General features: G+C 40.0%; 1 protein-coding gene across 4 annotated transcripts in view; it reads left to right on the top strand.

Annotated features, from left to right (window-relative positions):
* LOC102539151 (general transcription factor II-I repeat domain-containing protein 2) overlaps positions 1-12,269 on the top strand; it is a 43,166-nt gene extending 30,897 nt beyond the window's left edge. The window contains exons 11-16 of one of the 4 annotated variants that reach the window (XM_031687358.2): positions 1,228-1,290; positions 6,772-6,849; positions 7,037-7,120; positions 7,827-8,010; positions 8,315-8,343; positions 10,458-12,269. In XM_031687358.2, the coding sequence (XP_031543218.2) occupies positions 1,228-1,290; positions 6,772-6,849; positions 7,037-7,120; positions 7,827-8,010; positions 8,315-8,343; positions 10,458-12,064 (2,045 nt within the window). In that variant the 3' untranslated portion in view covers positions 12,065-12,269. Of the gene's footprint in view, positions 1-1,227; positions 1,291-1,972; positions 6,850-7,036; positions 7,121-7,826; positions 8,011-8,314; positions 8,344-10,302 lie in introns of those variants that run through there. The other 3 variants (XM_031687359.2, XM_031687360.2, XR_012061250.1) reach the window with 3 other exon arrangements.
* Positions 12,270-15,821: the final 3,552 nt, after the last annotated feature.

Consider the following 15,821-nt stretch of genomic DNA (forward strand, 5'->3'; position numbering starts at 1 on the left):
CTGGCAAGCCCCACCCTACTTTCTGTCCCTATGGATTTGACTACTTTAAGTCCCTCACGTAAGTGGAATCATACGGTATTTGCCTTTCTGCGACTGGCTTATCTCACCAAGCACAACTCCCTCAGGGCTCATCCATGTTGTACGGTATCAGGAGTCTTCCATTTATATTTCCTGTTCTTCAGCTCAACCTCTGACCTTCTCTGGATGGGAGGGAGCACAGTTATTTCAGCTTCAACTTCAGTCTGTTCCTCCCTTATGTCACGTTACTTTCTTTTGTTTTCTTTGCCTATTAAGATATTGTTTCATCATCTTTCTAACGGATGGATAGCATTTAGAAAGAAGAAGACCTCTGTGGGAGTCGGTGTTGAGAATCAGAAAGATTTCATTGGATGCTGGCACTTGAAATAGTTTATTTGTAAAGAGATTTTTTTTATTATCATGATCTGGTGGGAAGCCCATTTACAACAGAGCTGAATTCATCTGATTGTTTTTTAACTTTTAATTTTAAAATAATTATAGATTCACAAGAAGCTGCCAGAACAGTACAGAGCAATCCGCTGTACCGTCACCCGTTTTTCTCCAAAGGTCCCATCTTATATAGCGATAGTGCAGTTTCAAAACAGCCAAATTAGTGCTGACTTCTGGTCTGTCTTCCTTTACTCACAATTAATGTAAGCTTTGACAGATCTTTCTAAAATGAGCCAGAGCTAGGTGAGATAAGCTAGCCTGGCTCTTGTCTCTAGGTAGAGCTTAATGCAAATGTCATAATTCTTGTGCATGGGAAAACTCAGTTGTCCGTCCTTGTGATAACAGACTGTGAATCACCTGGGGGCTGCTGGCAGGAGAAGGGGGGAGCTAGTAACCAAGGCAAATGGCATTTTTTTATCCTAGTACTTCCTGATGGCAACGAGAAAACGCTATGACCACACGGATTCCATTAGCTCAAATAGAAGCATACTCTGTGTCCGTTACTGTGGGTAATTTTGTATGATTTGATAATATCTAAAAGTTTCTTATTTCCCCTTATCCCTTCTAAGATGATCCTTTATTATCCTATCATGCCTTTTAAAATTAAAACTGCCTTTACATTTATACCTCTGTGTTTATTAAGTATGAAATGTAGTTAAAATGCCAGGATGAGCGGCTTTTTGGGTAAAGGAGCAGTAAAATGTTGGAACCTGAGAATACATAATAATGAATGTCATTTTAGACATTTTTTTTTTCAAGATTCTGCTCAACTTGTCCCTTCAGAAACGAGTGAGGACCCTGAAGCCGAGGTGAAAATTGAAGGTCAGTAGCCAAAAGCCTCGTCACATTCACGCTGCCAAGTGGAGTTTTAATTTTTTCTCAAAGGATTACTGCAGGGAAAAGATTGAAATCGATGTGTGTATACGGATGACCAGAGCAGCCCGTGTTCCCATCTAGTACCCAGCACTCTGGGCTTTTTAGAGAGCAGAGTTGGACCCCATGTACATTGGTCCTGGCCGGGGCGGGACTGGACTGTGCTGGGTCTAGTGAGGAAAGAATGAAGTGGGGGATGATGAGGTGGGGGGGAAATGATGAAGGGGGAGAGGGGGACGGGAGAGAGGGACTGGTTCACTCAGAAATGCATCCCTTCTCCTACTAGAATGGGACAAACAGAGGTCAGGAATAATCAGTGACCTCAGTTCAGGTGCAGATATCCAAAAGTGATGTTCAAAGTGTGATTTAGCCAAGGTTGATTTTTATAATACCCACCACGTAAGACTATTTTCTTTAAAATACTTACACACTGACAGGTCATCTCTTTGGGTTTTTGTTCATATGTTTGCTTGTTTTAAAAACCACATCCAAATAAAATGCAGAAAGTCAGCTATTAAAAATAAATAAATAAATATTTAAAAATTAAAACCACATCCAACAGTTATAAACATATTCTAAGATATTCTTTATAATTAAAGGGGTTTTTTTTGAAACGTTTTTTATTTTTCAGAAAATCAGAGTAAGACCATTTATCCTGGATTTTGTGGATTTTCAGCCCATGTAGTTAAAAGAATGTGCCTGTTTTCTTTCCGTGTGATCTTCTTAGACGTCTGCTAAAAAATATTTTTTTCTCTGCTGCTGGAGTATGAGCTGATTCCGGAGCATCTTCCTAATATGAGAAGTTCTCTTATTTTATATATTTAATAATCTTATGAGGTCACAGATTTAATGTCATTAGGTATAAAATTCTACCTGGGCATTTAATCAAATCTCACTCACCTGAACAGGTGTGATTTAATTAGTAAAATCTGAATTAGGAGACAGTATCAGATAATTCCAATTCTATCATTTTTCAAAACATGATTTTGAAAACATTTTTCAAAACATAAGTCAAAAAGTTGATTTAACAAGAAGACAGTAGTATTTAGATAATCATGTATAAACTCTACAAATTATGCTTTTTAAATAAACGTTTATCCCCTTGAAGTTGTATTTACTTTTTTTTTCCCCTGGGTGAGTCCTTTTTATTTAGAGATAATATTACTTTGTTTGAAATACCACAGGGTCTGAATTGGCTTTTCCACGACTGGGAGAATTTTGAGATGGAATCAGGGTTCCCATTTCCTGATTTGATACTTCTGTTGTATTTCACTTATTTGAATTCTAAAAATGCTTTCATCAAGTTGATCGTTTTAGGTGGGGGATAAACCTCTGTCATTATTTATAACAGAGAAAAAGTGGGCGCAGCGGAAGTGCCCAGCAGTTAGACAATGGGTCTTGATGCTCCAACCAGAAAAATGCGCAGAATACATCCAGTGAAAAACAAAACCATCTGGCTCAAGGGGAGGACCAAAAGAAATCGTATTTTACAGTAGGGTCTCAATTTTGTTTAGAAAAATTATTCTACAAAAAGAAGAAAACGTAGAAGAAAATACGAAAGAAGAAACCCTACCAGCAGTACGGGAATGATGCATGAGTGCACTTTTCCTCCTTTTCCCTTTCATCCTCTCCCTCGTTCTCCACAAGCATATGCTACTTGTTATTAGGGGAAAAACTGGGGTATCGATAAGGTCTGTGCGAATGGACAGGCTTTTCTGGAAATTGTGTGCCGATGCTGTCAGGCTTCAGCACAGAGGAGATGCTTCCTGTCCAGGGACGGTGGTCCTGACCCACAGCCAGGAGGGCACGTATCTTCAGGTGGATTTTCCATTAGTGAGGACGGATTTGTGCTGATTGCACGTACCCGAAGTCAGTGGAGCCTGAGTAGATTTGTGGATAAAACGTGATATCTGCCGGTTTCAAAGTACTATAAGGCTTCAACGTGGCGTCAGGTACCACGATTCTGAGCCATACAGGAAGATATTTTTTTCCATAAAATTCCACAAAAGGAAGGGCGAAGGTATAGCTCAGTGGTAGAGCATTTGCTTAGCATGCACAAGGTGTGGGTTCAATCCCCAGTACCTCCATTAAAAAAAATTAACAGATACACATTACTATATGTAAAATAGATAAACAACAAGGACCTACTGTATAGCACAGGGAACTATATTCAGGATCTTGTAATGAGCCATCATGGAAAAGAAACTGAAAAGATATATATGTATGTATGTGTATGTATAACTGAAATCACTTTGCTGTACACCTGAAACCAGCATTGTGAATCAGTTCCACTTCAGTACAAAATAAGAATTAAAAAGAGCTAAACATAGAGTTGCCATATGACCCAGCAATTCCACCCCTAGGTGTCTGTCCAAGAGAAATGAAAACACACAAAAAATGTGTACACGTAAGAACCTGTATAGTTGACCCTTGAACAACTGCTGGGGTTGAGGTGCGAAACCCACGAATAGACAATCCACATGTAACGTCACAGTCTGCCCTCCAGACCTGAGGTTCCACTTCTGGGGATTCCACCAACCGCAGATCAGGTAGTATAGTATTTATTGAAAAAAATAAATCCACGTGTGAGTGGACCTGAGGGCAGTTCAAACCTGTGTTGTTCAAGGGTCAACTGTACAAACATTTATAGCAGCTCTTTTTATAATAGCTGAAAGTAGGAAAAACCAAATGTTTATCAGCTGATGAATGTATAGACAAAACACGGTGTAACCCTATGGTGGGGTACTGTCCAGCCATAAGAACACAGTGAAATACTGATACACACTACAACAGGGATGAACCTTGAAGACATCATGCTAAGTGAAAAAGGATCACATGTTGTATGATTCCATTTAAGTGAAATGTCCAGGTAGGCAAAGCTATAGAGTCAGAAAGCAGGTCCGTGGTTGCCCGGAGCCAGGGAGGCTGGGGTGGGAGGTTTAGGAAGTCACAGCTTGCGGGGGTTTGGGATTTCTTTTGGGGATAATGAAACTGTTCTAAATCTGATTTTGGTGATGGATGCAGAACTCTGTAAATATTCTAAAAGTCATTAAATTGTACACTTAAAATGCGTGCACTCTATGGCATGTGGATCATATCTTAACAATACTTTTTAAAAAGTAAAAAAGAAATTAAAATAAATAAACCTAATTAAACCCCTTCCCCCCACCCAAAAAAAATTCCACACACACACAAAATCCTTTAAGTACTTAAAAAAATTAGGGGGGTGAAATTCATATTGCAGAAAACCAACCATTTTAGAGTGAACAATTCAGTGGCATTTAGTACATTCACAGTGATGTACAACCACCACCTCTATCTAATTCCAAAACATGTTCATTTCCCCCAGAGAAAACCCCATGCCCACTAAGCACTCACTCCTGGTCCCCCCTCCCACTTGGTCCTGGCAACCACCAATCCAGTCTGTCTCCACGGAGTCACCTAGTCTACGTTTTTCTTAAAGATGGCATTATACAGCATGTGAGCTTTTGTGTCTGGCTTCTTTCACTTAAAACGTTCAAGATTCATCCACGTTGGCACAGGATGTCAAAACTTCTTTTTTTGAGGCTGAATAATATTCTAGTGTGTGTCTAAATCACAGTTTATTCATTCTTCCATTGATGGCTTGTTGCCGTAACATATTTTTAAGAAAATAAAGAATATAAACTTCTATACATAAAATAGATAAGCAACCAGGGCTTCCTGTATAGCACAGGGAACTATATTCAATTTCTTGAGTAATAACCTATAATGGGAAATAATCTGAAAAAAATATTTATATAACTGAATCATTTTGCTGTACACCTGAAACTGATACAACATTGTAAATCAACTGTACTTCAATTAAAAAAAAAGAATATTAAGAGAAAAGCCCCACGTTAGAATCAAAGGGCAGTGCTGAAGTGCTGATTTGAATGCTGGTTGACAGAAAACGTCCTCCAAAGTGGCCCCCACACCGTGCTGTTGTCTGTGGAGCATCACAACTGCGCAGGGAGTACAGGCCTAACCACTCTTCTCTTATGGATAGCAGCTTTCCAAAAGTTATCTGGTAAATAATTTTGCCACCCGCAAGTGAACAAAGGACTGAAGCATTTGGAAGTCCATCTGTGGGTGTGCGCTTGTCCCTCCCCTAGTGAGGATTATTGTGATGACACAGCCTGGGGAGCCCGAAGAGCAGTTTTAAGCTAACCGAGAAGGTAACTCAACAGACAGCTGGAAAACAATGATCGTTCATATAAGGTGAGAGTTTTAGAGAAGTTAAGACTTAGACCCATTTGTGAAAGTGTCGTCCATTTATCTGAAATGTGCGGGGTCATTAGAATGGATCAACTGCCAATTTATGTATTCATTATAGTTGGATTTTGATCAATTTTTAAATCATGCTTGGTGTGTTTTGTGGCTAGATTTTTGTATTTCGAGAAGTCAGCTTTAGGGAGAAAACATTAACCCTTTATCAGAACATAACCCCTCATCTTCTGACACTAGCTTTTAATTGATTCTAATGCCCTGAACTTGGTTCTCGATTTTTTGGAGGCTCAGCAGTGTTAAGTATCCGTGAAAGGGTTTTGTTTTATTTGTTTTTTTTTTTTAAGGTGATGATGGAAGCTCATGGCAGTTTCAGTAATCTCTCAATATGGAACCTGATTTTTAAGAATCAGACTTACCATGATTTATCAGAAAAAAATGAATAACTCTGAGGTCAAGAACAACCAATTTTCTCACATTTCCTCCAAAAATTCTGTGTTTGGAGCAGCACAGGGCACTGCAGAAAGACCTGGGGGCTTTTGCTGATCGTGGGGCTCCTCATGTCCCTTTGAGGCCTTGCTCTTCAGATGCAGAATCTCAAATACCCAAGTGGTTGATCATTCACAGGACACAGGGACTGAACTTTGAGTCCCTCGGAAAGGACTAGACAGGCTCATTTACATTTCTCACCCAGAATGTAGGTGAGTGTTGCGTTGTGTTTATCATCTGACCAGAGATCATGATAACATCAACTGTGCTTTCACTGTTTAACTCTGTCTGAGCCCTTCCTTGACTGTCAAATCATTTTTCATAGGAAGTCTGCTTCTTAAGTGTCCTCTTGGACACATTTGTATGTCTTATTTCCTTCCTCCCTCCCTTTACACGGAGAATAACCAAGGAAGTATATTTTTAAACACCCTTCTCTTTAAATCAGATTAGACTGACAAGTATCAGGGGCTGCGAACTGAATAAAAGCCATGGTGCCCTTCCCCCTTTGACATCAGTGTTACACTGCAGAGGCTCAAATATCTATCAATGTCAAGCCAGCTTGTTGTTCTACAGCTGTGTGTTCTCTGAAGGTCTAAAAATTCAGCCTGGACTTCTGATCAGGGTGGCACTTTGGTATTTTTAGAGGAGAATTGGCCTGATACTCTGTAAGTTCTGAATTTCAATTTCTGTCTTAAGGGAACACCAGTTCATCCAGTATTACAAATTCTGCAGCAGGTGTTGAAGATCTTAACATTGTTCAGGTGACAATTCCAGGTATGAAATTCCATCTGGCCTTATCATAATTTAGATTATATTTTTCATTTTGTTATATTTTAACTGTTTTATGGCATGGATTACTTTTCTTTTTAGCTAACTTCACTCTATCAGCTAAGGAAAGACAGTGCAGGACTGAAAAATACATGCATAATGCTAGTTTGCTTGTTTGTTTAACTCTTTTTAGATAATGAGAAGGAAAGGTTATCAAGCATTGAAAAGATAAAACAACTAAGAGAACAAGTCAATGACCTCTTCAGCCGAAAATTTGGTAAGTTTTTATATCGTTGCATACTCAAGATTTATATATTTGAAATATTCCTTTTTAATTCAATATTTTATCTAAGAAGTTGATCTTTCTGTGAAGGAGCTGTGATCAAAATTAGTGTGTATTTTTACTGAAGAAGTTTTACATGGAAATGCTAATTACATCATCATATTGATAGCTATCTTTATCAAATTATGTTGTACCTAAAACTAATATAGTTTTATATGTCTATTATATCTCAAAAATCAATTTAAAAATTGTTTTAAATTTTATTTACATACTTTTTAACAGAGGTACTGGGGATTGAACCCAGGACCTCATGCATACTAAGCAAATGCTCTGCCAATGAGCTATACCCTCCCCCCTAAAAATTTTAAGATAATAATAGCAGCTATCTATGACTTACTGACTTCTTATCGTGGCTCAGTGTTGTTTTTAGTGCTCCACATGGGATTCTTCATTTAATCCTCACAAAGACGTTTTCAGGTAGATAATATGATACTCCCTGCTAAACTATCTGTCGCCAATTTCAAATCAATAAAATTATTCATGCATCCTAGCACCGCTGGAAAATAAAGTAATAATGGCTGACTACCTGTGTTGTCCCTTGATGTGAATGATTTTAAAACCTGGATATTAAAGATAAAGCGCGGCTTGGGAAAAGCAAGTAACAAACTCAACTAGTTGTATGCTGTTTGTCTCATCTCAGGTGAAGCAATTGGAGTGGACTTCCCCGTGAAAGTTCCCTACAGGAAAATCACCTTCAACCCTGGCTGCGTGGTCATTGACGGTATGCCCCCGGGGGTGGTATTCAAAGCCCCCGGCTACCTGGAAATCAGCTCCATGAGAAGGATCTTAGATGCCGCAGAATTTATCAAATTCACAGTCATCAGGTGTGTGAGAGTTCCCTGCTTGGTCAGGAAAACGATCATCCCTTGCCCAGGGTAGCCAAGCAGGGGCACGGGGGTTCTCACCCCAGGAGGTGGGCAGTGGGTCCCTGCGGTCAGTGGCTGCCTCAGTGCATCGTGTGCCGCTTCTGGGAGCTGTGTGTCCGCGCTCCTGTTTCTTGGTAATTGTGGGCAGCCTGCCTTTGTTTAGCCTAGTGCTGACACTCACCAAAGTTTGTCAAGTAGAACTGAATGGACCAGAGTGGAAAGGTGACCTTTGTGGCACTCATCAATGTCTCTTTCTTTTCAGACCACTTCCAGGACTTGAGCTCAGCAATGGTAAGTAATCTGGGGGTGAGAAGATGGTCCCAGCGCCTGCTGTGTGGCATGAGCCATCTCAGGGTCCTTGCTTCGGCAGCCTCGAGCCTCAGAGCAAAGCATGCCACTCTTCATGTACGTTTTGGTTTTCCTGCTTCTTAAAAAGCCCTTTCATTCCATTGCTTGAGTTTTATCAGCCAGGCATTTTTGTCTGCTCTAACGGTTTGCTGGAGCTTGCTGAGTGTGATGACAGTCTTATTCAAGAGTCCTTTATGGTGGGGGCTCGTGTCAGAATACCGAGCTGCTATCCTGTCTTAGTTGGGAAACAGCGTTGGTCTGTCCACCCTGGTCCCACTGCCAAGACCTCCCACCCCTGAACTCCCCACAGTTCAGAACCAACAAGGGTGCTGCCTGGCACAGCAGGGGCTCTCAGAATCCCCTCCAGTGCTGAGGTTGACTTCTGATTGAGCGATGTCCCAGTAAAAACACTGTCAAGTATTTTTAATGTCTCCCCTGGAGTCGTTGCAAGCAAATCAAAATTCTATTGGGTTTTAAAGCAGAAGGTGTAGGGATGTTCCCAAGAGTTCAAATCACTAGGGGACCTCCTTATTTAAAGTTGGAAACTCGGGGAGGGGGTATAGCTCAGTGGTAGAGCGCATGCCTAGCGGGCACGAGGTCCTGGATTCAAACCCCAGTACCTCCATTAAAAAAATAATAAAATTTTAAAATTTTGGAAACTGAAATGTTCTTTTAAAATGCACAGTTAAGAGGTACCTCTCAGTGGTAGAGTGCCTGCTTAGCATGCATGAGGTCTTGGGTTCAATCCCCAGTACCTCCATTAAAAAAAATAAATGAAAAATAAAAATATGTGACTTTAAAAAGTAATAATAATAATAAAATAGAATAAAATAAAATGCACAATTATTATTCCTAAACACAACTGGTTGCTCATGGCTTTTTACATTTTTAATAGCTTTATCATGGCATAATTTACATACCATAAAATTCACTCATGCAAACTATACACAACCCAATGATTTTTTTTAGTAAATTTATGGAGTTGTGCAACTATCACCACAATCTAATATTACAACATTTCCATCATCCCCACCAAAGATTCCTCCTACCCATTTTTCTTTTAATTGAATTATAGTCAGTTACAGTGTGTCATTTTCTGGTGTACAGCATAATGTCCCAGTCATGCATATACATACATCCTCCTACCCATTTTTAGTCATTTCCCGTTCTCACCCCCAGCCCCAGGCAACGACTCAATTGACTTTCTGTCTCTGCGTACATTTTCTTCATGTACATTTTTATACCTGTGTTCTCTCGAAGTAAAGCTCACCTGCACTGTGGCCAGGTTCCTTAAATTTAAAAGAAGTAGGTTCTCTGAGGTTCCGTGCTATCACCATCTTTTGTGACTCACAGCCAGTAAATCATATGCCTTCTGTGCTCATTCCTTTCTCTGTTACTTCAGAGTTCTCTTGAAAATCAAAGGAAAAAAAGGAGATGTTAAAATGCAGATCTCTTTCAAATCATTCCGATTTAAACCAGATACGGCAAACATAGCCACTTGCTGAACCTCACCAAAGATGTTTGGCTCATATGCCTTTCAAAAAGGGGGAATTAGTGGCCAACATTGGAAAACCACGGACTTTTTCATAAAAATCCACTTCCAGGTTTTCTTTAGAAATCTGAGGAACCAGCCAGGGTGGGGCCACGTCCCCTCTGACAACATTTTGCTGGAAGCTCTGAGCGTCAGCTGTCCCTCCTCTGCAGGGCTGGGTTACTCTCCAGTTCCCACCCGCCTCCACAGCCCCCAGTCCCCACACCCCTGCCTCCACCACCCAGCTACCTTGTCCCTTGCATTTGTCATCATGCTCTTGCTGGTGGTGGTTTTTTTTTTCTTTTCTTTTTTTTGGGGGGGTGGTGGGCAGGGAATTAAGCTTATTTATTTATTTACTTACTTTCTTTTAGAGGAGGTACTGGGGACTGAACCTAGGACCTTGTGCATGCTAAGCATGCGCTCTACCATTTGAACTGTAGCTTCCCCCCCACCTTGCTGGTGTTTTTCTAACAGTCAAGCTAAGAGAAAAGTGAACTCTTTCTTGTCTCCATGCCTCTGTCAAAAGTGGGAAAAAGAAAGATCGACCAGGAGGGCCGTGTATTTCAAGAAAAGTGGGAGAGAGCCTATTTCTTCGTGGAAGTGCAGAATATCCCTACGTGTTTAATATGCAAACAGAGCATGTCTGTGTCGAAGGAGTACAACCTGAGGCGCCATTACCAGACCAACCACAGCAAGCACTACGACCAGTACACGGAGAAGGTGCGCGAGGAGAAGCTGCAGGAGCTGAAGAGAGGGCTCAGGAAGTACCTCTCAGGGTCCTCAGAAACCGCGTGCCCTGAGCAAAAACAAGTGTTGGCCAACACGAGCCCAAGGGAGCGCGCTGCTGCCGTCCAGCCCGTAGAAGATGTGGCTGGGAACCTATGGGAGAAGTTGCGCGAAAAAATCAAGTCGTTTGTGGCGTACTCCATCGCCATCGACGAGATCACAGATATAAATAACACCACCCAGCTGGCCATATTCATCCGGGGCGTCGATGAGAATTTTGATACGTCGGAAGAACTCTTGGACACGGTACCCATGACAGGTACAAAATCTGCAAATGAGATCTTTTCACGTGTTGAGAAGAGTCTCAAAAAGTTTAACATTGACTGGTCAAAATTGGTCAGCGTGGCCTCAACCGGCACCCCCGCGATGGTGGATGCCAACGACGGACTCGTGACAAAGCTGAAGTCCAAGGTGGCGATGGTTTGCAAGGGCTCAGATCTGAAGTCTGTTTGTTGCATTATTCATCCGGAATCGCTCTGTGCTCAAAAGTTAAAGATGGACCATGTCATGAGCGTGGTGGTTAACTCTGTGAACTGGATCTGCTCCCGTGGACTGAACCACAGTGAGTTCACGACTTTGCTGTATGAGCTGGACAGCCAGTACGGCAGCCTCCTGTACTACACAGAGATTAAGTGGCTCAGTCGTGGGCTGGTGCTGAAGAGATTCTTTGAATCATTGGAAGAAATTGATTCCTTCATGTCCTCCAGAGGCAAGCCCCTGCCTCAGCTGAGTTCCCAAGATTGGATCAAGGACTTGGCCTTCTTGGTCGACATGACCATGCACCTGAACACTTTGAACCTCTCGCTCCAAGGCCATTCCCAAATCGTTACGCAGATGTACGACCTGATTCGGGCGTTCCTGGCCAAACTGTGCCTTTGGGAAACTCATTTGGCAAGGAATAACCTGGCCCACTTTCCCACCCTGAAGTCGGTTTCCAGAAATGAAAGCGATGGACTGAACTACATTCCCAAAATTGTGGAGCTAAAGACGGAATTCCAGAAAAGGCTGTCTGATTTCAAACTCTATGAGAGTGACCTGACCCTGTTCAGCTCCCCTTTCTCCATGAAGATCGAAAGTGTGAAGGAAGTGCTCCAGATGGAGGTTATTGATCTGCAGTGCAACACAGTCCTGAAAACCAAATATGATAAGGTTGGAATACCAGAATTCTATAAGTACCTGTGGAGTAGCTACCCAAAGTACAAAAACCACTGTGCAAAGATCCTCTCCATGTTTGGGAGCACCTACATCTGTGAACAGCTGTTTTCCATTATGAAACTGAGCAAAGCTGAATACTGCTCCCAGTTAAAGGATTCCCAGTGGGATTCCGTGCTCCACATCTCGACGTGACAAAACACACCCCGCAGTGTCCCATGGGCTGGGAGTCTAGAATCCTCTAGGCCCAAGGAGTTGTAAGATAAGAAAATGAATTATTCGGTATTTCTGATTTTCAGTTTTTTTCCACTTGGACTCGGAAATATAATTTGCAGTTTCATACCTGTTTGTATGACATTTTATGCTTCCCCACAGCCCAGTAAAAATCAAGAAAATTTTATTGTATCTCTGGTAGTTGACTCTTTTTACACCTGGCCTGTTTCACTCACTCACATACTTGCTTGACCTCCTTTGGCACTGGGGCTACATCCCAAAGTTTAACTCAGCCCACAGGGAAACAGAGATAGAGGCATATACACACTGATGGTATCTGTGCACACAGATCTATCTCCCCGCCACGTTTGCACGGCGTCCTGTGTGACCTCACACGTTTTCAGGTTGAAGGAGAATCAGCTGGAGACATAGTCACATATGGCGGTGTCCCTTTATTATCCATCTCTGCACCCACTCGAACCCCGAAAGGTAAGACTAAAAGTAGAAAATCCCAAAATAAATAACATAGACTTTCAAAGACTTAGTTGAGGTTTGGCGCTTTTTTTTTAATCTTTATTCTGAAATAATTTCAAATTCATAGAAAAGTTGCAGAAATGAAAATAGTATGAAGAATACTTAATGCCATTTTGCCAGTTTCTCATATTGTTAACATTCTACCCCTGTTGCATCATTTGTCTTATGTTCAAGTCTTTAATCCATTTTCATATGGGGTGTAGGAGAGTGGTCTGGTTTTCCCAAACATCATTTGTTCTTTCCCCATTATATATTCTTGGCTCCTTTGTTGTAAATTAATTGACCCATATGCATTTCTATTTCTGGGCTCTCTCTTCTGTTCCATTGATTTATGTGTCTGTTTTAATGCCAATACCGTACTGTTTTAATTACTATAACTTTGTAACACAGTTTGAAATCAGAGTGTGTGATGCCTCCAGCTTGCTCTTTTCCCAAGACTGCTTTGGCTCATTGGAGTCTTTTGTGGTTCCATGTAAATTTTAGGATTGCTTGTTCTGTTTCTGTGAAAAAATACCACTGGAATTTTGATAGGGATTGTGATGAAGCTGTATATTCCTTTGGGTAGTATGGACGTTTTAACAAGATTAATTTTTGCAATCCATGAGCACAGACAATCTTTCCACTTTTTGTCTCCTTCAATTTCTTCCACTGACATCTCATACTTTTCAATATACAGATCTTTCACCTCCTTTGTTACATTTATTTGTAGGTATTTTATTCTTTTTGATGCAATTGTAAATGGGATTGTTTTCTTTCTGATAGTTTCTCATTCTGATAGTTCATTACAAGTGTAAAGGAACACAGCAGATTTTTGTGTATTGATTTTGTATCTCACAGCTTTGCTAAATTTGTTTATTAGTACTGAGTTATTAATGGAGTCTTTAGGGTTTCCTGAATATCATGTCACCTGCAAATAGTGACAGTTTTACTTCTTCCTTTCTAATCTGGATGACTTTTATTTACTTATTTTCTTTTCCCTAATTGCTCTGGCTAAGACTTACAACACTATGTTGAATAAAAGTGATGAGACTGGGCATTCTTGTCTTGTTCTTGATCTTAGAGGAAAAGCTTTTAGCTTTTCACCGTTGAGTATTATGTTAGCTATGAGCTGGTCATATATGGCCTTTATTATGTTGAAGTATGTTCCCTCTATACCTGCTTTGTTGAGTGTTTTTATCATACATGGGTGTTGAATTTTGTCAAATGTTTTTTCTGCACTTACTGAGATGATCACGTATCTTTTATCCTTCACTTTGTTAATGTGGTGTATCACTGACTGATTTGTGGCTGTTGAACCATCATTGCATCCCTGGAATAAATCCCACTGGACCCTGGTGTGTGATCCTTTTAATGCATTGTTGAATTTTGTTTGCTAATGCTTTTTTGAAGATTTTTTTCATCTATGTTCATCAGGGATATTGGCCTGCAATTTTCTTTTTTTGTGCTATTCTTGTCTGGTTTTGGTATCAGGGTAATGCCAGCCTCATAAATTGTGTTTGAAAGAGTTCTCCTCTCTTTTATTTTTGGAAGAGTTTGAAAGAGTTTGGAATGGAGTTGGGAAGAGTTTGAGAAGTTGGCATTAATTCTTCTTTGAATGTTTGGTAGAATTCATCAGTGAAGCCATCTGGTCCTAGACTTCAGTTTGTTGGGAGGTTTTCTTTTTTTTAACTACTGATTCAATCTCCTTGCTAGTAGTTGGTCTGTTCCTATTTTCTATTTCATCATGATTCAGCCTTTGTAGGTTATATGTTACTAGTAATTTATCCATTTCTTCCAGATTGGCAAATAATTGTTCACAGTAGTCACTTATGGTCCTTTGTATTTCTGTGGTATCAATTGTAACATTGCTTCTTTTGTTCCTGATTTTGAGTCCTTTCTTTTTTCTTGGTGAGTCTAGCTAAAAGTTTGTCAGTTTTGATTATCTTTTCAAAGAACCAGTTCTTAGTTTTACTGATTTTTTTTCTGTTGTCTTTTTAGTCTTTTATTTATTTGTGCTCTAATCTTTGTTACTTCCTTCCTTCTACTAACTCTGGGCTTCGTTTGTTCTTTTTCTAGTTCCTTGAGGTGTAGAGTTGTTTATTTGAGACTTTTCTTGTTTCTTGAGGTAAGCATTTATTGCTATGAACTTCCCTCTTAGAACTGCTTTTACTGTGTTTCATAAATTTTGATACATCACATTTCCTTTTTCGTTTGTCTCAAGGTATCTTTTAATTTCTCTTTTGATCTCTTCTTTGACCCATTGGTTGTTTGTAACTTGTTGTTTAATCTACACATGTTTGTAGGTCTTCTGGTTTTCTTCATGTAATTAATTTCTAGTTTTCATATCATCATGGTTGGAAAAAGTGCTTGATATGGCTTCAGTCCTCTTAAATTTATTGACTTCTTTTGTGGCCTAACATATGATCTATCTTGGAAAATGTTCCATGGGCATTTGAAGAGAATATATATTCTGCTGCTTTTGGATATAATGTTCTTTAAATATCTGTTAAGTCCATCTGGTTTAACATGTCATTTGAGGCTAAATTTGGGTGTGGAGAGGTAATTAGTTTAATTTTTTAAAATGTTTTTAGTTTTTTTTCTTTTTTATATATTTTTAGTATGTTTTTTATTATTTTTTTAATGAAGTTACTGGGGATTGAACCCAGGACCTTGTGCATGCTGAGCACACACTCTACCACTCAGCTATACCCTTCTGCCACTCCTTATTGATTTTCTGTCTGGATGACCTATCCATTGATGTATATGAGGTATTAAAGTCCCCTACTATTTTTGTATTGCTGCCTGTTTTTCCTTTTAGGTCTGTTAATATTTGCTTTATATATATATTAGTGCTCCTATGTTGGGTGCATAAATATTTACAAGTATGTCCTCTTACTGGATTGACTCCTTTATTATTATGTAATACCTTTGTCTCTTATTAGTCTTTGTTACAACATCTATTCTAAGTACAGCTACTCCAGCTTTCTTTCTGTTTCCCTTTGCATGAAGTATCTTTTTCCATCCTTTCACTTTCAGTTTGTGTTATGTCCTTACATCTAAAGTGCATCTCCTTATATCTACAATTTTTTTTTGTCAGTTAAGGTATGTACACAAGGTCGCCTACAGCCCTGATCCACACCCCTCTACAGCTTGGCACTGTGTCCCCTCTTCTTCAGGAGCCTTCTGCGGGGAGGCCAAAGTTTAAGCAGTCTGTCCAGACAAACGA

This window comes from Vicugna pacos, chromosome 18 (assembly GCF_048564905.1).
Source record: "Vicugna pacos chromosome 18, VicPac4, whole genome shotgun sequence".
In the NCBI taxonomy this organism is placed as follows: Eukaryota; Metazoa; Chordata; class Mammalia; order Artiodactyla; family Camelidae; genus Vicugna; species Vicugna pacos.